Raw genomic sequence first — 25193 nt, forward strand, 5'->3', positions numbered from 1 at the left:
AAAGTATTCACTATGCTAAATTCATCAAGTGGTTGGTTGTCTTATTTGCCCACGCCATTTGGCAGAGATTATTCACCCGAATAATAGAAACCGGTAATACTATTTTTTTCTTATCATCATAACCAATTTTCTACCCCCCAACCCTCAGGGGAGGTACGCAGATAACGTAAACTTTTTGCAGACATATCTTGAGGGACGACATATAGTCGCGTTTTGCGTAATTTCCGTAAATTTTGCATGGGCTTTGCTGGCTACGTTAAAGTTAGGACGTATTCATAGCCTTGTGCTACGGCGCAACTCCGTTGGAGAAAGCTACGAACGTAGCAAGAGGAAAGGGAAAAATCTCGTCCGATTGGAAGTCGTCTACAGTTAGCAACCAGCTACAGTTGACTGATACATTGTTACGGATTTGGCTATTGTATTTATTTCCAAATGGATTGATCAGGTAAGGAACCCTGCACCCTAAATCATCGCCGCGCATTATAACGATGGTTCCTGTGGATGCACATAGTATTGTGAGTTAGTTTTTCGAGGCTGCACTTGTATTGTTAAAAGCTAGCAAACATTAGCCAGCGATAGCCCGATGGTCGTTCTGCAAAAAAGCTTGTCGTGAGCTAAACCACTTAAGGTTAGCAAGTTAGCCTTGGATGATGGCAGGCTTTAGTCGTCAGTAGAGGCACCAATCATTTGCATCTATAAATGTATTTTAGTGAAAGGAGGGCTAATTGCGCTGCATCAAAGTAACCGGTTTCATCAGTTGTCCAGATTGTTTGCTTGCTTGCTTGGTGGCCAGCTGGCTAGGATAACTATCATCCATCTATTTAGCAATGTAGCAATTTAGCCGTTCTGCTAGCTACAATGTATCTCTCTATCGATTAAGCCAACTTATACAATTCGTGCATTTCTCTCTGCATGTATCGAATCTATAGCGCAATTGATACATTGTCTCATAATTCAGACAATGGGTCATCCATGGGTCTCAGTGAAAGAGTTATCAAGTACAAGTGTCGTTCCAAATGTTGAGAGGCTTTCCAACTTGGATTCTGACATGAAATGCGCAGCTACATACGCAATCAAACTGCTGTGTCAGAACCATCCGAATATTCGTTACCTTTGTCATTCAAGGTGTCAAAATGCTTGCTTTCTTTGTCATAGTGCACACACATTATCAGAAATAACCGGTCTCTGTAAGGAAATTCGGAAGTGAAACGATTAATCCAACAAGCCTGTTAGTTGGTAAGCACTAATGGCCAAGTATTTGATCATTCAGCTTTAGCTTTAGTGTCAGATGAAGTATGGATTTCCTACAATAACTTAGAGATAGACCGAAATGTCCTGTTATTGGCTGTTCCCATGTACGGGCATCACAAACACACTTGTGTCTTATGACGTTCTCCATCGCCCTCATTTGTTTTAGGTGCTACAGGCTTGCGACCTCATCCTTCTGTTCTTTCTGGAGGGGGTCATGGCAGAAAAAGAATGGCCGTCCGAACTTTCTGTATGGACAGATGATTCCAACGAAACAGACCCAGTCGCGGAGCAGGACTCCGGGGTGGAAGATGTTGAGGAGGAGGAGGGCAGTGATGGTGCCTGCATCCCTGAACAGATCTTCACCATGGAGGAGGCAGAGGGACAATCTCTCATATTTATTGCATTCAAGGGGAACATGGCCGATGAAGATTTTCAACAGAAACTGGACAGCGTCTTGAATGGCATCCCACAAATGCTTGAATTAGGTTTGTTTACTTGTGCTATGTGTGTAATTTCCAGCCATTTAACGTCTCTCACCTTGGATCCCTAAAGTCATTGACTTGTCTGGTAGGCCTTGACCATTTAGTCAATCTCAAGCTATATTTCAGCTGAAACCACCATCTTGAATGAAAAAAACAATCCCCAAAGATACTGTATTTTAAACTTAAGTGATGTTTTCATGCCCTAACTCCACATAGCATCTTTCTGTGTGATATCCACACATGCCACTTGACACTATTACCAGCCCTGCCCCTTCTCCTTGCCTGTGTTTTTCTCCTTTCACCTGCTTGTTTGTTTGTGCAGGTCCTGAGAGACTGAGCCCCCAGCGCGTGGAGCCATGGAACAGTGTGCGAGTCACCTTCAACATCCCACGGGAAGCAGCGGAGCGCCTCCGCCTCCTGGCTCAAAACAATCAGCAGCAGTTACGGGACCTGGGGATCCTGTCTGTGCAGATCGAGGGTATGCTGTTTGGTTCTGGTTGTGGAAAAAGAGCCCTAGGTCACCATTTTTATGAATGAAATGAATAATAATAACATTTATTTGGGCACGCCTTTCTAAATACCCAAGGACACGAAACTGTTGCTCTACATGGACAATTGCGAATAAAGTTGCCCTGTGTCTCATAATGTACTGCATGAGACACTGAGCAACTTTATGATTGTAAGATATGTGTACATCACGTGTAGATCATGATTAGAATGATCATGATATACACAATGTACACATATCTTACAGTGAAACAAGATGAGTATTATATACACCTCGTATAGCATTAGTAAGTGGATATTTGCTTATTTGGTTATCGTGACCTACATAGTGGTTATCAGATCATTAAAAGACAATTTTTTTTTTTTTAAAACTTTTCAGGCGAGGGTGCAATCAACGTTGGCCTGGCACAGAATCGAGGCCAGGATGTCAGGGTAAATGGGCCTGTTGGACCCCCTGGCCAGACAAGGATGGATGTTGGCTTCCCCATGCAACAAGGGCCTGGTATGATGATTATGTAGCTCTGCGTTTTAATAAGTGTGTCTGTGTGTGTGTGTCTGTGTGTGTGTGTGTGTGTCTATGTACATACATGTTTTCATCCATGTCTCTGTTAATGTTGTGTGTAGTGTACATTAAGTATGCATGCATATGCAAGCAGTAAATGTGTTTGTGTGTCTGATATAGTTATGCATGCTGAATGTCTTTTCCAATGTTTGTAGGGGGCATTCGAATGAACAACCCTCAGGTGGGCATGGTGCCGTCAGACCCAGGTCAAGGCATGGTACCAGGGGGAAGTGGACAGATGCACCCTAGGGCTCCCAGACCACCTGCACAGCCAGGTAATATACTAATGATGAAAAGAAGGAAGGTCCGCACACTGTTGCTGCTCCAGGTTTATTAACACAACGTTTCGACCATGCAGTCTGGTCTTCGTCACATCTGAGCAGCAACAGTGTGCGGACCTTCCTTCTTTTCATGTTTTAATCGTGTTTAAGTCCGGCACCTGTTTAATCTGGATGTGCGCGCTCTCCAAAACGCTACAATATACTAATGATGTCATGGATGCTCCATAAATCAATCAATGTTTTTGATGTTACATTGCCACTAGACACTCGCCTTATTACGCACGCCACCACATGTGACCGTCTGCACATGCTTGCTTTTAAGTGATACTGTACTATTTTTAGTAATGAGCTCATTTCACACCTCCCCTTGGATTAAATGATTGAGTTATACTTAACATGAAGTCCTATGAGACCAGCTGGCGGCTAGCTGGTCTTATAGGACTCAATGTTAACTGCTAGCTTGGAGGTGAAATTTGCACTGCCATACTCAGAGAATGGTTGAAACGGGTGAGGCATAAATGCAATTTCGTTGTGTGCAGTGTTCACTTGTGTGCTGTGGAGTACTGTGTCACAATGACAATGACAATGAGAGTTGGAGTTTACCAATGGGCTTTCACAATACGTACAGGAGAAAGGTAAACCTCAATCATTTAACTCAAAGAGAGGTGTAAATTATTATTTCCAAAAATGGTTCAGTATCACTTTAAAAGCAGTAGACCAACACACACAATATTGGCGGTATCGTCTAAGGGGCAGAGAGAGGGCAGCATTGCTATCCGGAAACTGGAAACACAGACTATAAGGGAAACAAAACAAAAAGAAGGACTCCACGGATGAGGGGAGGCCTCATCGTTTTCACCGGAAACTCTCACGTGGAATTGTGCAGCTTTTAATATGATCGCCCCCTGCGATTTTGAAGATATCGCCCCCACGCATATGGATGTAGTATCTAACGCACTCAAAATTGTCATGAACTACGCATGTTAAGGCATTCATGCATGCAACGTGCCCGCACACGCGTATCCTGCAGCAAGCGTATTGTGGGCCTTATTGACACATGTCAATAGTAAGAAACATCCATTTATTTAAATGCTTTGAGTAAATAAAGGATAAAAGGCAGTACTGTTGGGTCAGCGTCTCAACATGCAATCTTCTTGGATTTTCAGATGCTATGGACCCAATGATGGCTGGCATGGCGGCCCAACAACAACAACAACAGCAACAGCAACAGCTCCAGCACCCGCAGGCCCCCCACATGCCCCCCAACCCCATGGCCGCCCAGGCCCACCACATGCAGGCCATGCAGGCCGCCCGGACAATGAACCCAGCTGCCCTGCAGCACATGCAGCAGCAGCAGCACCAACAACAGCAGCAGCAGCAGCAGGCCCAGATGGCTCAGGTCGGCGGTGCCCGAGGTCCCTTTAACGCCTCAGGTCAAATGCCTGTGCCCGCTGGCTGGAACCAGCTTCCTTCTGGTGTGTTGCAGCCCCCGCCCGCTCAGGGGCCCATGGGACCCGGATGGAGGAAGCCCCCTCCGCAGGCTCAGATGGGACAACGGCCACCGTCGCTTGGGTCGGTCCAGATGCCCAACCATCCCCCGCCCCCGTACCCGTTCGGAAGTCAGCAGGCGGGCCAGGTGTTTAGTGCCATGGCGCAACAGCAGCAGCAGCAACAACAGCAATTACAACAACAACAGTTGCAACAACAGCAACAGTTACAGCAGCAGCAGCCAGGGGTCAACCAGTTCGCAGCTCCCCAGCCTAAAGGGCCCCAAGGGGCACCTGGGGTTCCTGGACCAAGGGCACCGCCACCCGTACCAACATCGTCCACTCCGCAGGGGAGCCTGTCCGCTAAATCGCCAGGCTCGTCATCCTCTCCATTCCAGCAAGGGTCTCCCGGCACACCTCCCATGATGGGCCAGGGTCAGGGACAGCTGGGTCCTCGCCCCACCACGCCGCAGGGTTTCCCACAAGGCATGGGCTCACCTGGGAGGGCAGTTATGGGTCAACAGGGGCCCATGCAGCAGCAGCAGCCATTCATGGGCATGCCTCCTCATGGACAAGTTCCACAAAACAATATGGGAGGTATGTATCCAAAAGTACATTGCAACAATCAATCAGGTGTCAGTATCCAGTAGCTTGTACAACCAAACCAAAAATCAAAGAAGGATTATGGTGTCGCACACATCGTGTGAATGGCTGATGTGATTAAAGTAAACCAATAATGAAAGGAATAGACTAGAGTTAGTGGCAAAATTGAAGATTTTATTGATATTTTGTCTTAACACTGATTTATTTGGTTATAGGTATGCCCAAGCGTATGCCCATGGGCTTCCCTAATGTACCAGGCAATCAAAACTTTGTCCAAGGCCAAGCGGCTGCTAGCGGAGCTGGGACACCTGTAGCTGGCACCAATCCCCAGGTCCAGAATAGCCAGGCCATGGCACACACGGGTAAGGGTTAGGGATGTAACCATACTGTATTGAAATTGCGAAACACACAGCCACGACACTGTTTCGCGATGCAGAAAGGGCAGAGTTGACACACCCTTTCTGTTAACCACATGATGGGCCTATTTTAGGTGATCGTGCTTCTAAACATTAATATGTTCTCTCTAACCTATTTACAGTCATTTTATTTTCGCCAACCTGCTAGAATTGTCTAACTGCTCGTCATGTGATGAGCTTTCAGATGTGACAAAGAAAAGTTTGACTCGATGAAGTGTCAGGGAGACATGGGCTCGTACAGGATAGACAGAGGCTTCACATTTAAAATTTGTTGGCGGTGCTTCCCATTTTGAGACTACAGTGTGGCTCCGACATCAATCATTTGCTTAAAACCTAACTGCTCGACAGTTAAAATAATTGCCGGCATGGTTTATTTTGATGCATGACGCTGTCGGAAAATAAGAATTTTCCAGGGCTGAAAACATGTGCAGTCTGTAAAGGTGCTGAGTGACATGTCAGAACTGCACATCACTCAAATGAAAGCAACTCTGCATTTCCCAAGCGGAGTAGCTTCTAGCGCAAGACAAAATATTTTTGAGGTTAGTAATTGATATTAACATTAACTCCTTTGAGAACATGTAGCAGTATTCGTGAGGGGATAATTTGGGGTCATGAATGAAACGTCAGACAAGGATTACTCTGGAGGGAGGAAGCTTTGTTGCCCAAGTTTAATGCAAAGTTACTGAAACTTGTGCAGCAGCAGAGGACAAACGCATGGTGCAAAGGGCCCTCTCGTCAGGTATACTGTATATACTTGTAGTATATGAACAAGCACATACCCGTGTTTGTCCCATGTGTTTAATAATACACAACATTTGCAGTCTATTTTCCCTGTTAGCTTTGGGATACAAACACATATTTCAGTAGGATACGGAGCCCAGAAAAATGGTATCTTAAAGGGACACTGTGCAGGAAATGGTCAAAAAGGGTACTGCAATTATGCTGCTCATTGAAACTGGGCTGCCAATTGCCAAATTTGATCTTTACATGAAAGTTTTCTAAGTAATAAACAAATATTTTCTAGTATGGTCCAAGTAGAGTCATTTTTGCAGCTAAAAATGTCTATTTTTGGAAATTCAAAATGGCGGACCATGGAGAAGATCCCCCTTTTCATGTATGAAAAGTGCAATTTTCCCAGTCATAATGAATACTTATAATTTGATGGTGGTGGTAAGTATTCATGAAAAAGGTAACATTAGTGAATGGGCAGCATGAATTCTGGAAATAAACAACTAAAAATCTCACACAGTGTCCCTTTAATGTTGGCATAAAAAAGCGAACGAATGAAGAAATACATTTTATTTTAATTAGTTTAGTTTATTGTTTTAAATCATGGGGTGTATCGAACTGTGGGTCAAATATCGTCATATGAATCGAATCGTGAGGTAGATGTATCCTTATCGACCTAGTAAGGGTGCTTTTTTCCTTGCATTTTCTTGAGTGGCCATTTTATAACAACTATGTGATATGAAAGATTAAAGGAACAGTCCACCTTTTTTTTGATTTTCACATATTTGCAGTATTTTCAAGCATTATTCATATGTGCATATCATTTTTTGTCTATGTGTTTGCATTCCCTAGTTTAACAGTATAGCCAAATTAAGCGTAGCAATGCAAAATGGGAACAAAAAAAACATTCTCAAATGTACTTATAAGTACGTAGAGGAGATGTTGAGTTAAATTTGAGTAAGCTTAAATCAGAAACACATTTTGACATTTAAAACATTTTATTCATGGCTTTTTCTAATGCCATTTCAGGGACACAACCCTCTGTTTCAACACCAAATCACATGGCCCACGCTGCAGCAATGGGCCACCACGCTGGCATGGCCGGCCAGACTGCAGGTGCCGCCCCCGGGACCACCATGGGCCAGCAACAACAACAGCAGCAGCAGCTGCCCCAGCAGCAAAACATCCAGATGATGCAGGGCATGCAGTCTCAGCACCAGCCCATGCCTGTGGCCTCCTCCCCCAGTCAAATGGTGCAGGCCCAGGCGAGTGGTGGTCAGACCGTCCTCTCGAGGCCAGTCAATCCTGGACAGAGAGGAGGCATGACCCCACCAAAACAACAGATGATGCCTCAGCAAGGGCCTGGTGGCATGATGCCGAACCAGGGACAGGTTCCTGGAGGACCGCAGCATCAGGCGTTACTTCTGCAGCAGCAACAACAACAAAAACAACAACAACAGCAGCAGCAGCAAAATGCCATGATGGAACAAATGGTGGCCAATCAGATGCAGGGAAACAAGCCGGCCTTTGCACAGCAGAAGGGTCAGCCAGCAGGGGTGATGCAGCAGGGGCAGATGATGAGAGGTCCATCACCCAGCCTGGCACAGTTCCAGGCCCAGATGGGATCCCAACAGCAACAACAACCGATGGTCCACCCACAGCAGCAGCAGCAGCAGCAGCAACAAATGGCTCAAATGCAACAGCAGCAGTTACAGCAGCAACAATTACAACAACAACAGCAGCAGCAGCAACATCAGTTACAACAGCAGCAGCAACATCAAATGCAGCAGCAGCAGCAGCAGCAGCAGCAGTTGCAACTCCAGCAACCACCACAACAGCAACAGCAGCAAATGCAACAGATGCAGCAGCAGATGCAAGTGCAGCAGCAGCCTCAGCAGCAGATGCCCATGAATAACAATGGTAACCAGGCGATGGGTATGCATGGACAGATGCGACTTCCAGGTCACCACTTGGTCCAGCAGCAGCAGTTGCAGCATCAACAACAGCAGCTGCAGCAGCAGCAGCAGAAGCAGCAGCAGCAAGTCATGCAGCAGCTTCAGCATCAGCAGCAGGCTGCTCAGCATCAGCTGGGAGATGGTAGTGGAGGTGCTGCAGGCGAGATGGGTCAGCAGGCCATGCTGCCTGACATGCAGACCCAGCAGCAGCCTCCAGGCATGATGGGAGGTCCCCAGCACATGCAGGTCGGTAATGGTCACTTCCCTGGACATGGCATGCCGTTTAACCCCCAGTTCGCTGGACAGATGCCCATGGGAGGTCCCTGTGGACAGGCAGGAGGGTTTCCTGTGAACAAAGATGTCACGCTAACGAGTCCCCTCTTGGTTAATCTGCTACAGAGCGATATTTCTGCTGGTCAGTTTGGTGGTAAGCAAGGACCTGGGGGTGTTGGCCCCAACCAGAATAAACCCAAGAAGAAGAAGCCCCCTCGCAAACCCAAGAAACCCAAAGGTGGCGAAGGACAATTATCGGAAGGCCTCGGGTAAGAAATTCTGTCATTGTTTCTTGAGACTGAGGGTCAAATTAGATTTTATAAGACATTTACTGAGCAATTATTCTAACACATTTTGGGGTACATTTTCAGCCTTGAATCTGGAACTGGGTTGGAAGATATCGAGTTACCAGGGTTGAGTGGCGATCCTACAACAGGACTGGAGCCCAAAATGGCAGAGTTTGCCAACAGACCTGCTGGTAAGAAAGACGAGCTTGTGAACATGCCTTGCTTTAACAAGTTATCCACATGCGTTATCCAAAGTTTATGAATTCATATGCATTGATGTATCCAAAATGCTGATCTTTATTTTCCATCTGTTACCCTACTAGGTTTTCCTGGTCCACAAGGGGATCAAAGGGTCTTGCAGCAAATGCCACTTCAGTTTATGGCTCAACAGCAACAAGTTCCACCGCAACAGCAGCAAGCACCACAGCAACAGCAGATGCAACAAATGCAACAGCAGCAGTTACAACAGCAACACATGCAACAGCAGCAGATGCAGCAGCAGCAGCAGCAAATGCAACAACAGCAGCAGCAGCAGCAGGTTCACATGCAGGGTATGCAGATGGCTCCCGGGCAGACAGGACCAATGCCTTCTCAGGGGCAACCTCAAATGCTCCCACATCAGTTACAACAGGCACAGCAGCAGCAGCATCACCAGCAACAGCAGCAGCAGCAACAACAACAACAACAGCAGCAGCAGCAAATGATGATGATGCTGAAAATGCAGCAAGAGCAGGCCAAGAACAGGATGCCACTGCAACAGGGTGCACACCCGCCCAGGGGTCTCATGAACCCTGCTGAAGCTCAGCGGATGCCCGGAGGATCCCAACAGCCAGGCAACATGCCAGTGATGATCAATTTGCAAGGGCATGGAGGTGTGCCACCCTCTCCAAACAAACCTGGTGGGGTGCCACAGCAGCTCATGATGAATCCACAGATGGCAGCTGCAAGGAGAATGCCCCATCCAGAGGCTGGGCAAGGACCAGGTGTCCAGGGTCTGACTGAGGACGGTTCCACGGGGGTACCACAGGAGATGGGTCTTCAGGCAGGAAACGGCGCCCAGCAACTTGCCAACCCTGGTATGATGAAGCCAGGACCGTCACCGGTGCCCCAACACCCTGGGGCCAGCCCTCAGCAGCAACAACAACTCCAGCAACAGCAACTACAACAGCAGCAGCAGTTACAGCAACAGCAGCAACAACCACAAACTCCACAGCAGGGCTCCATGCCAGGCTCACATAACCTCCATTTCCCCAACTCCGTTCCGACCACCTCCCAGAGCTCTCGTCCCAAGACTCCCAACCGAGCAAGCCCGAGGCCTTACCATCACCCGCTCACCCCAACAAACCGTCCGCCAAGCACCGAGCCTTCAGAAATCAGCCTCTCCCCCGAACGGTTGAATGCTTCCATTGCCGGCCTTTTCCCTCCAAAGATCAACATCCCCTTACCTCCCAGGCAGCCCAATCTGAGCAGAGGGTTTGATCAACAGGGTCTTAATCCTACAACCTTGAAGGCAATAGGGCAGGCGCCCCCGAGCATGACTCTTCCGAATAACAACAGTAACGCTGGTGGAAACAATAACGGTCAGCCAGCTTTTCAAGGAACTCCTAATGCTGCAAGTGCTCCTGGGAAACAAGACAAACTGCCTGGAGGTGGACAAGCAAAACGAGCGAGTCCCAGCAATAGTCGTCGATCCAGCCCAGCATCAAACCGAAAAGGTGCAACCCCTAGCCCGGGTAGACAGAAGGTAGCTAAGATTGCTTTGACATCACCTCCACATCAACAGCAAATGGTTAGCCCGCAGTCCATGATGAGCCCCACATCTTTGCAGCCAAGCCCTGCCTCTGTTCTGCCAGCTGGGCCCATGGATCCGCAGCAGATGCAAAACTCTTTTCAAGGTCTCCCCAGTAGTTCTGACCTAATGAGTCAAGGCCTGATGGCAGTGCCAACGGGTGAACAACGGCAAATGGTACAGTCACAGAGAGAACAAGCTGCTCAGAGAATGGCAAGTCCCCGTGTTTCTGTGGCAGAACAGAAACAACATGAACCTAAGAATGTTGCAGAGCAGTCGGTTGCAGAGGAAAAGCACCAACCTCAGACAGAACCCCAACAGGATCTTGCTACCACTATGCCACCGGGCTTTAGGGACGCCCCAACCTCCCTGAACCAGTTGTTGGACAGCTCAATCTCACCGTCCATGCCCATGAAGCCCCCACAGAGTGCCCCTCAAGCGACTGTGGATCCAACGGAACTGGCGAGCCAACGCAACGCCAGGACTCCTCAGAGCACTGAGGGTGGGCCTCTGCCGGGTCCCAGTGAGCCTAAACTTAGTTCTACTACAAGTCCCAAATTAAGCAGTCCTAGCTTACACCCTTCGAATGTCACCCTTAGCGTTAGCCCTAGTCCCGCATTTAGCCCCAGCCCCAGTTTGAATGTTAGCCCTAGCTCCCAGCCTAACCCGGCTGTTAGTGCTAGCCTAAATCCCAACCCTAAACCCTTGTCCACCAACATGTCGACGGTCTTGCAAAGGCCCAACCCTTCCACAGCCATGCCCACCAATCAGATCACGGTTTTTGTGACCTCTAACCCAATTAGCTCCTCCACTAGCACTTCCCCGCAGGTTCCGCCCGGAATTGTTTCCACTGTAGTCGTTCCAAGCAAAAACCTTCAGAGACCGCCAGAAATGGGTCAGCAGCAACAGACCCCCGTAACCCAATCGCGCCCCGCTCAGTTCATCACCACCCCGGTGTTTTTCCAAATGCCGGCAGCCTCTGTTCCCTCCAGCACCAGCGTGGTGTCTCAGCCCGTGACCATTCAAATGTCAAACATACAGTTCACACCCGCGCCTATGATGACGACAACGTTGCCGACTGCTACAGTGTCGGCTCCTGTGTCTGTTGCAGCACATTCCCCGGCCATGAGCTCGGCCCCTGGCCATACGCCGCCGCCTCGCGCCATGCTCGGACATGTCCAGGTGCAGATTCCCGGCTCTCACGCGTCTTCTGTCACAGCGGCGCACCCTCCTGTTCAGCAGCCTAGCCCGGGCGGCCTGAGGCAGGAGAGTCCAGCGTCAGAGGCGTTAAAGTCCAGCCCTGTGGCGCAGGTGTCTCCGCATCCCCCGACATCATCCCCCAATGTCACATCCCCCTTTCCCCAACCCATGTCCTCTCCCCCTGCGTGCTCCAGTCCAGGAGCTACCCCCAGCGCCCGAAAGAGTCCCCTGTCCCCGCTAGCGTCTGGTGCTAAGAGCAAGCCTGCCACTTCTGCTGCACAGCCATCCTCCAGTAGTCCACTGGCGAAACAAGAGGTGGCTGCGCAGCAAGCACTAAGTGCAGGAGTTGCTCCCCCACAGGTGTCCCCTTCGCCTGCTGAGCCCCTTGAGTCTCCACAGAACACTTCCTCCTCTCCACCTGCTCCGGCCCCTCCCAATGCCCCCGTTGTTCCTGTCTCTGTCCCGGCTCCCATGCCCACACCTACTGCACTCAACCCAGCACTTAATGCCATGTCGGGTACACCTGCTGCTGCTGCGCCCACTACACCCAACCCAGCTCCCGGCCCTAGTTCAGCTGCTGTGCCCCAGCCCCCAGTCCCAGCCCCTGTCCCTGTCACTGTCACCAGCCCACAGCCTTCTGGTTCCCCTGCAGGTTCAACGGTTGCTGCTGCTGCTACTGCTGCTGCTGCAGGTGTCGCTGCTACCACCACCACCACCACCGTCCCAGGACCAACCACCAACACCACTGTCGGTTCTCCGTCACCAGTGTCTGCCAAACCAGCGTCCCCTGGCCAGCCTCCTCCTGCCACGCCCGCCACACCGACGGAGACTAGCTCGGCAGAGCCAGCCAATACTGCGGTACCATTGGCAGAGGCACCAAGTGCTTCAGGTAAATAGCTGTCCTAGATTAGAGGCAGTTCATACTGTTTTATTGCACATGTGTCATCTTTGCTCATTTACAGTGCAGTATGTATTTCATTTTACTAGTCCTGAAGCGTTTCAGTCTCAACATTAAATACACAGCCACCTCACTGTAAGATGTTCATATGATTGCTAATGAATGTGTGAGGTAATGGAATCACTCCTAGGAAACACTGACATACTGTTCATCTAGGCCAGTGCAGCCTCTACGGTGCCCAATATGTTTGTTCTAGACTATTTTTCCCAAACTAAATGTCAGAACATCCAAGCCTTGACATTTCTCTTGTTTGTTTTTAGCTTCTGTGGACCCAGACCCTGCCCAGCAGGAAAAGGCTTCAAATGAGAAAAGCGGTAAAAACATCCTGCTATCTATGTCAGCGTGCCAGAGAATGCTGGTCACACAAGTCCTATTTAAGACTGATTACTATATGTTTGACAATGTTTTTAATTGTCCTCATTGTTCCTCTCTAGGTGAAGAAGCTTCAGCTGTCGCAGAGCAAGGGTAAGAGTGCACTGCCTCACGTTTATAACTAGTATGTGGTTTAACCAACTGGTCATTTTTCAGTCATCTGAGAGGTAATACTGTTTTTATTTTAAAATTGATTTGATTTAACATTTTGAAAAAAATCAAGATATTTTGTTTTGCCGTAAACCCATCAAGGATGGGTTTTTTAATCTTTTGTAATTATTATTTTTATTACTATTTTTTATGTTCATTTTTCTTTACTGACATGACCCCATCTCGCCAAGAGATGGGTGTTGGAAACCCCAACCAACTCCAACCCACTCATCTCAAGTTGGGGGGCTAATGAACATTGACCATTGACTGCACAGCAGCAGCGACACAGTATAGTTTACCGCTGTTTTTCCACTTCTATAACAGATGGGCAAAGAAAAGAAAGACGCCCGTCAGCGTAGTGCCCAGGTATGTATGTGCCGAACACGCGCCCACTCTGCACACACATGTGCAAAGGGGCAACGCTGACCAAGCTTGTTCAAGCAAATGCTGAAGGAGGACAGTGAAGTAGACTTCTGTGGTAGATGAGGAAAAACAGCAGAACAGATTATTCTGATTAAGTTAAAAAAAAAATACCAGAGGGTCACAGCCTGTGGCCCTTATGATAAAACTTGAATTAAAAGGGTCCCCTGGTAAGTCATGTTGGCCTTATAAGATTTCACATTGGTGTCGTGGTGTCATTGGTAATGCACGTATCAGGATTGCTTACTGTTTTATTAAAGCACTTTAGAAATTGCCTCCTCTTGCAGAGCATGTAAGCTGCCATCTATACATTTCAATGAATTCTGTGGAAAAAGTGTTTTTGTTTTTTTTAAATAGGTTTTTATATCGACTATACCGGTAATTACTATTTGTGTGTGTGTGTGTGACAACTTTCTCACGTGAACCCTGGATAACTGGCACCCTGTTGCCTTGGTTGGTTGTTTGATTGATTGATTGATTGATTGATTGATTGATGTCACTACTTACAACAGTGGCAGCTGAAGAGAAAATGGATTTGGCATTTGGCAAAGGACTTGAAGTCACATTGTAGCTGACACCAAGGTCAGTCTAACCGGGCAAATGCACAGGCCGCGACGCGATTGAATCAACGGAGAACCGCTTCTGTGCAGCAGCGAGCGATACGAGCGATTGAAGCGACTAGAGTATGTCCGTTACAAGCAGAACGCACGCATTCAAACATTCCAATTGGCTGTGGTCACTGACCTCTATACAGTCATTGGCTGTCACGGCCTGTCGTTGAACCGCGTCATGGCTCATTAGCATAACATAGCCAGGAGTTCAACTAAACTGTCGCTCTCGCCGTGCGAATCGCCTCTAGTCTACAGAATCGCTTTTGTTGCGCGACTCAATACAAAGTAGGGCTGCGCGATTATGGAAAAAAATCATAATCACCACTATTAATCACGAATATTGATTTTTGCTGAATTAAAAAAAAAATTATAACAAAATGAAATATAACCACGGATGAATTATATACGGGATGAGCAAAATAAAATTAATTGTAATAATTATGTTAAGGGCAATATCATGAAACACCAGCCTGTCAGTATGTTCTGACTTTGAGGACGCTCTCGAAGGTAGGTCACTATTGCCACAATGAAATCACGATTGAAATCACGATTATATCACGATTTTCGATTATTTTCGATTAATTGTGCAGCACTAATACAAAGTCAATTACTTCCGGCGCTCGCCTCGCTCTTGTCGCGGCCTGTGTATTTGCCCGGTTATAAGGACAACATGTGTTACGAGTCAGGGATAAAAATAATGGATCAGATCAGCAAAAGAGAAAAGTGAGAAGAGAAGTGCGATTACACATTACCCAAGACCAGCCTGTTCACATTGATGATGACATGATGTTTTGCATCTGCTCTCTCTGTGTGTCTCTCCATTTGACTTCATCGGCCCGTCACATTCTCCCCATTCCCTCCCTCCCTCCTCCGTGCGCACTTCTCTTCCAGGGACACGAGGGGCGCCAGCGAGGCGGCAAAAGCCAAGGGCCCCAGCCGCCGGAGCTCGCGAGCGGAGAAGGAGGTGGAGGAGGAAGCGGCAGACAATGGGCAGAGGAAGAGGGCGGGCAGACCAGGCTCGGCCTCCTCCAGCACAGGGAAAGGTGCGTGGTGGAAGAGGGGTTGTGATGGATGGCATCTGCTGCTCTTCTAACTATTGTTTTGAAACATTACACTAAATGCCGTGTAGTGCCGTTTGGTGCTGCCCTTTGTGTCTGGTATCCGCCGTTGATGCGTGTGCGTGTGTGTGTGCATGCTTAGAGGTGCGTACATGTTTGGTGAGTTCGAAGCCACATTTTAAGCTGGCTTTTGAAGGTGGCTAAATAGGGACATAAGGAGTTTATATATTAAAGAGATATAAAATGGGCAATTGTAGGAGAATTTCCAGAAATTGTCAAAATGCAATAGATTGTATTTATCTAAGATGTTACAGATGGTATTTAAGTTTTTTTTATCTAGAATTGTTCATATGATATCACCACTGACTTGAGTGTGGTAGACCCCACCATAGTCTAGGTAGTCCAATGCAATCATTGTTCTGTGAATAACACTGTTTGGTGCGTATCATTCCTAGCTTCTTTCTGAACATTCACTTTGTCCTCTGATATACAGTAATTAATAAACTGAAAGTATCAGTGGCTCAGAGTGGGTTCCCATGGTGAACAGCTGCCATGTGTACCTGCTGGCTAAGATGTGCCTCCAGAACAGCGAAACTCTCCAGCAATACCAATTTAACCTCCCCTTAGATCATCGGTTTTGCCATTGAGTTTGGGTCTGTGTGTAGTGGGATGATCTTTTATGGTGTTTACTCATTTTTTTTATTGCCTGTCGGCTATGTTTGACCACCTGGTCTTTACTGTGCCGTGTTTCTATAACCTTTCCTTCTTGATTCTTCCTTTTTCCCACCAGATACAAACACTGGAGCCAGCCCTACACAGGCCAAACGAAGGAAGTCAAAGTGATCTTGACGTGCTACACTTGTGAAATATGAATTATGTTTTTTTTTTGTTTCCTCTGTGAATTTATTTTATCTGCTGTTTCAGAGAAGAATCATGTTTTCACAGAGAAAGTAACCCTGTACAGATATTTGTTTTTAAAAAGAAGCGATATTGATGTATTTTGTGAGGTCTTATTTAGATTTTAGTGTGTCTGTGAGTGTGTGTGCGTGCACTGTGTGTGCGTGTGTAATGTATGTGAGCGAATTTGTTTTTCATTTTCTAATGCTGGATTAATCATGTGATGAAGCCTGATAATTAAAATATCATGTGTATTGTACAATTCTGTCGCAGAACTGAATTAAATTTTGTACTTTTTTGTCTTGTGATGACATTAATAAAAATCTGTATGTATTTCTGACTCATGAAATTTTCTTTCTGTGCTGAAAATAGTCATAATGCAGTTGACACTAAGGGTGCATTCATTTTCAAATATGTATATGAAATGTTTTATTAACAAAATTAACTGTGTCCATTTTGAAACCTTAAGCCAGATTGGCTATGACAGAAGAGGACCTTCTTGGTGGGATAGATTGAGAGCTGTGTTTAACAAGCACAAAGCAAAATCAAATCAAATATTGCATTTAAACAAAAGCTAAATAACAGTTTGTGTCTGTATGCATGTGTAGGCCTACCATATCTGTCAATAGCCTAATCCGTCATCTTGGCTCAGATGCATTATTTTATTTATTTTCATTTTATTGTTTTGGTCTCGGATAAACCTTTTCTGTAGGCCCTACGTCATTGTAATTATTATGCATTATGAAACCATCTTTAATTTGCCAGTTGCTGTGCACACTAGACGAGTCTTTATAGATCCCTGGCGCATCATTAAACACCTTGATTTCTCCACTCAAAACGTGCAAACAGCTGCCGTTCTGTAAACCACACATCAGGTTACCTCAGCAAACTACTGTGCCCTGCTACACTCATCCCATGGATGCTGCACGCAGAAGATGCTGAAGATGTACGACTACCCAAGCAACGTCGTGAACTAGTGCGCCTGATGACACGCCCACATTTAATTAATAACAACCCACAGCTGACCCTTGTTGACGCTGTCACTTAGGTGCTGTTTCCACATAGCAGGATATTTTTTTAGCAGGGTATTTTTTTCTCCTGCTACGTGGAAACGCAACATGTGGATAAAAAAAATCCTCCATTGTAACAAATGCGTTTCAGACCCCTAAACAGGATATTTTTTTCTCCTGCTATTTTTTTCTCCTGCGCCTGGATTTTTAAATATCTGCTACGTGGAAACGGAAGGCCAAAACCAATGCAAAACCAATACAAGCAGGAGAATAAAATATCCACATATAAAAATATCCAGCTACGTGGAAACGGCACCTCAGAGGAAGAGAGGAGAACTTGCTGTCCGCCCAGAGGCGACGGCCACTTTTATTTGCCTGTAAGCCAGGATACTGCCCATTCTTGATTGCGCATTTAAAACAATGGAAAGCTTTTTACGTGGGCCCAATTCTACTCACCTTTTATTGAAAGAGATACTTGAGTTGCGGGAGCATGCGGTAACCGAGGAGCAAGCGTGGGCCCTGTGTTATAAGTTGTGCACGCTCTTAGAAGGCTGCTGGAATGGCAACGTGCACTCAAACGACACACCGAAAAACCCGTCTTTACCGGGCGAAGATGGCATTGTCATATCCAGCGATGGGGACGTTTGTTTTCAAGGTAGCTTTCAAAGTATTTTAGACATAAGATGCAACAATTAAGGAATGGGGTGTGTTGTGTAAAATCTTCTCTTTCTTTCTTAGGTGAATTTGTCTTCAGCAGCCAAAACAAGGTAGGTCTAAGCTTTGAAGACAATCATGATCTATTAACTCAATTAACATTAATGGAAGCCATGGGCATTTTTAACTTCAATGAAGGTTTTTGAGTTATGTATATATGCACCAACAGCTCCAGCATAATAAATGCATTGACTAAAATGCATTGATTGGCTAAAACAAAATAGGCCTACACCGACCTGTGAGGAAGACTACAGCGAATGGGTTAACATTTCATAATTCATTCCTAAAAGTAGCCTATTCATGATTATACACACACGTCAAGTCGTGGAAAATTCCCTTTTGGTCTGGGAAAAATCATGGAATTTTGACTGAAATACCCTGAGCATGGTACTGTCCTGCAGCTGGGTGTTGCCCCCTTGCACCAGTTAGGCATAAATGCAATGTCATTGTGTGCAGTATGCTGTGAACACTTGTGTGCTGTGTCGCAATGACAGTTGGAGTGTCCCAGTTGGGCTTTCACCTCACTTTCACTTGTCTGTTGTCCAATTTCTCAGGTAGTGGCCCGACTTGGGCGCCTTATTTACCACTGTCTTGACTGGGGAATTGACGTTGACTCGGAGAGAGAGCTGAGCGATGCCCTTGCGCACCTGTTGTGCCGGATGATGAAGATCCCTTGTTCTGGTGCAGTGCGCCGATCCATATGCACCCTCCATGAAGCCATTCAGGTAACTTCACATGTTACTTCATGGAGTCAGAGCTGGACCGGGACCAGGAAAACACCCCGGGCAATTTTCCTGTATCTTGCTTATCTCTGTGCACTGTCTATAGCCTACTGTTTTGAAGATGGGCCAATGGCTCTGAACTGTTTGCCAGTCCTTAAGAAAAAACTACAAAAAATACAACAGTGTCGGCCCCTGGGGACTGCCTGCCCACCGGGAAAATGCCCTGTATTCCAGACAACCAGTCCAACCCTGAGTGGAGGGCAGTGATTGCAGTGATGGGCAACCTTCATTAGTTACTGTCCATGTGTGCCACATATTCCACCTATTCTGGTTTTACCTGAGAAAGAAGCTGTAGTCCTTTTTGTTCCCCATGCTTCAAGAAAGCGCCCAGTTTCTCAGAGCTTAACTCTTAAGAAAAACATAACCTAGATGAATGAGAGTCTTGTTGAGGATGGTGCATGATCATTGCATGTTCAATTGACTTTATATCTGTTGCCCCTGTGCAGACGTGTGCAGCTCGGGTGGGTGGTGAGGAGCAGGCAGCACATCACTATAAGGCTGTTATCGCATCACTCTTCTCGGAGGCCATTGAGCTCTACGACTGCATTCAAAGCATCAAGTCAACTAGTAAGGTAAAGCTGAAAATGTGTGTGAGTGAGCGTAATCAGGGCTGTGTCCAAGGGGGTGGCAAGTATTGCCAAGCAGAGCATTTGGGATGATTATGAGGGCTCAGCATTGACATGCCCATTAACGATTTTTCTTGGTATTAGTATTACTTAATACCAACTTTTACTTGGTATTAGTATGAGAAGTATGATCCATAGCATGACTGTACTTGTAGGGAAGCATTTCTAGCTACTCTGTCTACAACTACCTCTCTTGAAATGTAAATTGTACCTTTTTGTTTTCTTGAATCTTGATGCAAGGATGTTTATTTGTCTTATGCATAGAGACACTTCCGTGTCACATGTAATGAAATGAGTGATCGTTACACACCACTTACTAGAGACTACTATGCTTATTGCTTCTGCCTTTCATCTATTCCTGTTGAACTGCTGTCAACATCATTTGCAGGGTCTTCAGGTATTGTGTCAGTCAGACTCTTCAGGGTCTTGTCAGGATGATCCAGACAAGGTAAGGTGAAGCTGAAACGTTTGTTGATTATTGATGCAAAGACGAATTATATTCTGATTTTGGGGGTATGTTTTTATTCACGTCTGGATTAATGTCAACATGAGCAGGTTTTTGCATGGAGGCACGTGGTCCAGGAGCTACAGACAGGAGTGAACTTAAAACCATGTCAGACAACCGTTCCACCAAGACCTCACCGCACACCAGAAGAGCAGTTTCCATTTGAAAAACTGAACCAAGACATCAAATGCAAACGATACTCTCTTATCAAGGTGTGTGTGTACGTGTGTGTACGTGTGTGTACGTGTGTGTGTACGTGTGTGTGTACGTGTGTGTGTACGTGTGTGTACATTTGTGGACATGCCCTGATGTCACTGGACATGGTGGTGGTTGCATATGATGCAATGGCCTTGTTCTCTTCACAGTCTGAAGCAAGAGGAGGGCAGCCTTTGCAAAGGACAGAAGGGCATCATTGTCTTTTTGAAGCTATTAGATCAAGACCAAAACTCAGACCTGTAAGTGTTTTGAATCTGCTGTGATGGCAAGGCTGCCAAAGTTGAGTGAATTTTTGCTTCTATTTCTACCTTTTTATAAAGTTGATCTGTGAGTTTCCTTCTTCAGAGAAAAAATACAAAGGTTCACCTTAAATTGCAATGAGTAGAACCCAGGTCACAGAATTTTGTACTCCTCACGGTTCACAAGGTCTTCAACATGCAACAAAAGAAGTCCAGTTGCCTACAACTTAACTCTTTCAACTTCCCACGACCTTCTTGTTTCTTAGGTTTCAGAGAGGAAACTCAGACCAAAGCCTGTGGAGGAGCCTTGCCTTCACGAACGACTGATGACTCAGATCCGCACCACTGACCCCAAGCTACTTTTTTCATTGAGCAAGAGGCGTGTTGCTCAGAGTATGCCTGTCTTGTGTTTACTGCCATCATTAACCATCATCTTTGTGCGTTAGCCTACTGAACAATGGGCTAATTGTATTTAATATGTGGTTGTTTTTTTTAGGAAAGGTGGATTTCCGGCAGGTTTCTTCACACAGCATCAAAACATTGGTGACGAATCTTTTTTTTTAGCACTTTTCTATTTATGTGGAAATGTGTGATGACATTTAGTTATGCCATTGTAAATGTTAACATCGTCTCTTCAGGATTGTCAGGTCGGAACTCCACATGCATTGCCCCTCAGCTCAACAGGTAATGTGTTGCAATGGTGTTAGCCTGTCCGACCTTCCATAGTTGGAATACACACAAGTTGTTGCAATCATACATGGGTGTTTTTTGGCAATCTCACCTTAACTTAATTCTCCACCTAACCTTGCCCATGTACCGTCCTTGCACCTTTTCAGCGATTAAATGCTCCAAGGAGCCCATCTCATGGGTCCAAATTTCATCCAGCCACAGAGTCGAAGGAAGGAAGCGACGTATCCAGTCTTTCGGAAGTTACTCGGCGATCAAGCATTCTGTAACTGGCCTAACTCATTTCTTACTTCCTTACTTATTCTTTTTTTCAATTCCTTACTCAGAGCCAGTCACAATGTTCCAACAAATACTCATGTACTCCTTCACATCTATAGAGGAAGGGCTGCGATGTCGCCAACGTTGGTGTAACTATTAAGATGGTCATGATGAAGGCGCATCAGGCAAAGATGTCGTCCAGCAAATGGCAGGTGAGAAACTTAAATCGGCCCATGCTTCCAAGCACGCTAATATTAAAGTTGTCGGTCATCACTGTGGTCACTGTTTTGTGGCTTTCCCTAACTCACAGGTGTGCTCCTGTTGCTTTAAGCAGAGTCATTTCTTCACCTGGCACAACAGCTGCTCAAGATGCTATAGGTGAAAATCCACTCAAACTCTACTGCAGTCTTCTGCATTCAATGTATTTGTTGTTCACTCATACAGTATTATGTCACTTGTTTATATTGCTTATCTCCTGGTAGTACTATATTATGCAATGGTACAAATATTGTTGTGGTGTTTTTTGCTTTGTTGCTTTTTTTTCTCTCGCCATAACACCTTGGTAATGCAATTGGTTGTTTGAATGGACAATTGCCATTCTTGTAAGTCTTGACTTGCAATGGTCATATTGTGGTTTCCACTGTCTGTCATTATTTTTTTTCCCCTGTTCAGGGTGGTGTGTCCTCACTGCTGTGTAAAGGTGAGGATGTTTTGAAAAATATAATCTCTAATTGCATGTCTACATCCCACCATTTATTTACCTAGCCTGTTCTTTATTGCAATCTCTTAGATGCAAGTGCCTAACAAATGGTGCATGGAGCTGCCCATATCATTCTTCCGCCTGATCGTGCTGAGAGCTGGTGGAGACCACAGCCATTTCTGGAAGGAGCGTCTGTCATGGGACTATACAAAGTGAGTTGTGCAATCCTGCGTTCAAATACATTCAGTCTCTGTCTTGCTGTCTGCCCATCATTCGACTAGACACTGTAGCATCTTGTCTTTTTTACTAGTCTAACCTGAAACATACATGTTGGGTATACGTTTCCATGTGTAGGCAACTTTGCTTAGGTGTGTGTGTGTGTGTGTGTGTGTGTGTGTGTGTGTGTGTGTGTGTGTGTGTGAGACATGCTCTCAGATATGTCATGCGCTCAGATCTCAGGACACTCCTGGTTGAATTATAGCATAAAGTGGTATAACAACTAGCATGGTTCTGATGGCAACCTAACATGTCTTTTGTAGATTACTGTGGGCTGATCATGGGTACATTCCATTAACCAAACTCTCATTTTCGACTTATGCTTGTCTGCCTCCGTGGAGAAAACTATACATTTTCCCCGCTGTCAGCCTAGCCACACAATAAAAATAGCCACACAATAACCTCTGGGGGACTGTTCCTCATTCAACATCCCAATTGCAAATGAATTGTACTTCTGCGAGATATTTTCTCAGACTTCTGTCGTCAATGTCATCTTCCACCCACTGTCGTCAATGATGTCTTGCGGGGGGGCGCTCTAAGCCCCCCACATTTGGGCTTGCATGCCCACCCACGGGGACACCGGTTTGAGCCCGGCCAGGGTAATTTCCCAATCCTCCCCTGTCTCTGTCCCATTCGCTTCCTGTCACCATCTTCGACTGTCCTGTCAAATAAAGGCATAAAAGCCCCTAAAAAAGTCATCATGAGTCCTCAAGCACAAGGGGGACGGGAGTTAGGATAATGGGAAGAACCCCCTGTAGTGTTGAATTCCTCTCCTCTGTGCATGCTTTAAAGGGTCCCCATGGTTCTGGAGCCACAGGTCGTTGGTTCCTGTTGTCAGCAGCACAGCCTGGCCATGAGGGGCTGGCACTGCCAGGACATCTGCACAGAGTGCCAGGCCATTCTGGAGAAAGCCTGCCACTCAAGCTCTCCTCAGAGTCATGCCACAGGGAGCCTAGAGATTTGATGGTGGTGATAGTTATGCAACTCTTTCAGAATGTTGATGTTCTATTTATTTTTTATGTTGTGTTTTATGTTGTGTACAAATGTACAGTGTTTTTTTTCCGTTTCAAAATGTGAGCTTCTTATACTGTATGTTTTGATGTTGTCATTAGTTTTTGTTTGTATATTTATTTTACTGACTAACTAATTGCAACTAATAAAATATGGTTTTCTATTTTAAACCTTGTGTTGATTCGATTTTGTTTTTGCATGTTTACTTCTGGGGTGGTTCTCTTGTATGTAGAATAGAATGCCTTTTCATTCTCACAATTTACACAATAGGTATGACCAACTCCCTTCCGTGTATGCATTTAGTGGGATATATTCAACACTGGGATGTGTATATAATCTCTCCACTTGTTAGGGTGGATTGGATAGAGTATTGTAAACGACGACAATAGATGCAGATGCCAAAGCTCTTGTAGCTCCATTGCAGTGGTTTTTAAAGTGGGGGCAGGGGGCCGCGAGGGAGTGCCAGGGGTGCTGTGGTTGGTTGGCAGGAAAAGGTATAGCAAAAACAAAAATTGAATAACTAATGTACACCAAAATAAAGCAAACAATATTTGCATCATAATCCGTTGAACCTTTAAACATTTCTACTATAATTGTAATTTATTTTTTTATATACCTGTGGGTCACTGACTCACAGACCTAGACAATGGTTGTGAAAGGGGATGCACAAAAAAAATGGTGTCACGAACCATGTAAGGAGGGCCTTTGCTGGAATCTACAAACCCCAACTCCATAGAAGTTGGGACACAAGGTAAATTGTGAATAATTACAAAACACTGCCATTTTCAAAACGTCTGATTCTGACATTAGATGGAGAACGGCACAAAGAAAACATATCAGCCATCAAAACTGACCAAAATTATTATTTTGGGGGATATTCATGGATATGTAAACACAACACGTCTCAAAACATTTGGGACGGGGACAATGAAAGGAAGCAAAGTTCAAGGAAGACTGAAAACAAAAAACACTAAACATTTAAGTACATTAACTGATGAGATGATAGTATATAAAAAAACAGTGTTAATACATTGGACATGATTTCACTAGCTTAAATGATGGGTGTATTCCTTGTCATGTTTTGTAATGTTTTCCTTTCTGTAGTGCTTACAGCGTGACAGGTCTTGACCAAAAAGCCCGCCATTTTATCACCTGCTGGTCCTTATGATGGAGTTAAACTGTTAAAACATAGATAATGCAATTTGTCCTTACTATGTGGCAGTAATTGAAGATCTCCCTTCAAAACATAATGCATGAGTGGCTGTTCATGCTGTTTAAAATCCATTTATATAATTCAACACTGTATTTAGTAGTTTTAGTATTTAGTAAGTAGTTTTTATTTTAAGTCAACCTGCAGGTTTTCTGTTATGTGAACTACAAAATTACTTCATAAATGGCCACTAGAGAGCAGCAGAGGATATATTGTATAAACTGTAGAGTGGTGAATATTTCTCCGCATTTATCATTATAGAGGGGGTCTGTTTTTATATTGAGCAATCCCAATATAATCTAGTTTATTGGTCTCCATGTCCCTTGATGATGTTGATCTTTCAGACAGACAAGTCACAGAACTAAAGGTTCTGGCTTTGTGGTCGTAGTCAACATTAGAGGGTGATTAGGCCTACTTCAGAGTGACTTGAGGGGCTATCCCAGGTGAGAGGAAGACTCCCTTCCCCTCTCAACATCAGCTTCCTCAAGGGAAAAACTCTTACAGTAGGCAAATGATAGCCAACTTCTCATGTTTGCCGTTTTTCAACGTCAGCAAACTACATCATGCTTCACATAGGCTATTTCAATTTATACAGGGCGACGATACACACTTTAATCATATATTTAAACCTAAATAGTTCAATTAAGGGATGACCTATTGATGGCCCAATT

General features: G+C 45.5%; 2 protein-coding genes across 4 annotated transcripts; both read left to right on the top strand.

The window, feature by feature from the left end:
* Window positions 1-319: 319 nt before the first annotated feature.
* ncoa6 (nuclear receptor coactivator 6) lies at window positions 320-16621 on the top strand. Of its 2 annotated transcripts, XM_063208344.1 has the most exons (15): window positions 320-445; window positions 1418-1736; window positions 2056-2211; window positions 2620-2742; window positions 2958-3077; window positions 4250-5167; window positions 5389-5535; window positions 7348-8815; window positions 8918-9024; window positions 9157-12711; window positions 13041-13094; window positions 13215-13245; window positions 13627-13668; window positions 15225-15376; window positions 16182-16621. In XM_063208344.1, exons 2-15 carry the CDS (start codon window positions 1466-1468, stop codon window positions 16232-16234), a joined length of 7197 nt encoding a protein of 2398 aa, XP_063064414.1. In that variant the 5' UTR covers window positions 320-445; window positions 1418-1465; the 3' UTR covers window positions 16235-16621. The 2 variants fall into 2 exon arrangements, with proteins under 2 accessions (XP_063064414.1, XP_063064415.1); XM_063208345.1 differs by lacking the exon at window positions 5389-5535.
* Window positions 16622-17634: 1013 nt separating this feature from the next.
* zgc:114123 (uncharacterized protein LOC569174 homolog) lies at window positions 17635-23476 on the top strand. 2 transcript variants are annotated; one of them, XM_063209624.1, is made up of 16 exons: window positions 17635-17953; window positions 18037-18065; window positions 18567-18737; window positions 19241-19366; window positions 19809-19868; window positions 19976-20137; window positions 20291-20380; window positions 20647-20773; window positions 20877-20923; window positions 21019-21064; window positions 21217-21332; window positions 21445-21537; window positions 21636-21703; window positions 21998-22025; window positions 22116-22237; window positions 23094-23476. In XM_063209624.1, the coding sequence occupies exons 1-16, from the start codon at window positions 17719-17721 to the stop codon at window positions 23263-23265; spliced, it is 1692 nt and encodes a 563-aa protein (XP_063065694.1). In that variant the 5' UTR covers window positions 17635-17718; the 3' UTR covers window positions 23266-23476. The 2 variants fall into 2 exon arrangements, with proteins under 2 accessions (XP_063065694.1, XP_063065695.1); XM_063209625.1 differs by having other exon boundaries at window positions 21448-21537.
* Window positions 23477-25193: the final 1717 nt, after the last annotated feature.

The sequence above is a fragment of the Engraulis encrasicolus genome, chromosome 10, assembly GCF_034702125.1.
Source record: "Engraulis encrasicolus isolate BLACKSEA-1 chromosome 10, IST_EnEncr_1.0, whole genome shotgun sequence".
NCBI classification, from domain to species: Eukaryota; Metazoa; Chordata; class Actinopteri; order Clupeiformes; family Engraulidae; genus Engraulis; species Engraulis encrasicolus.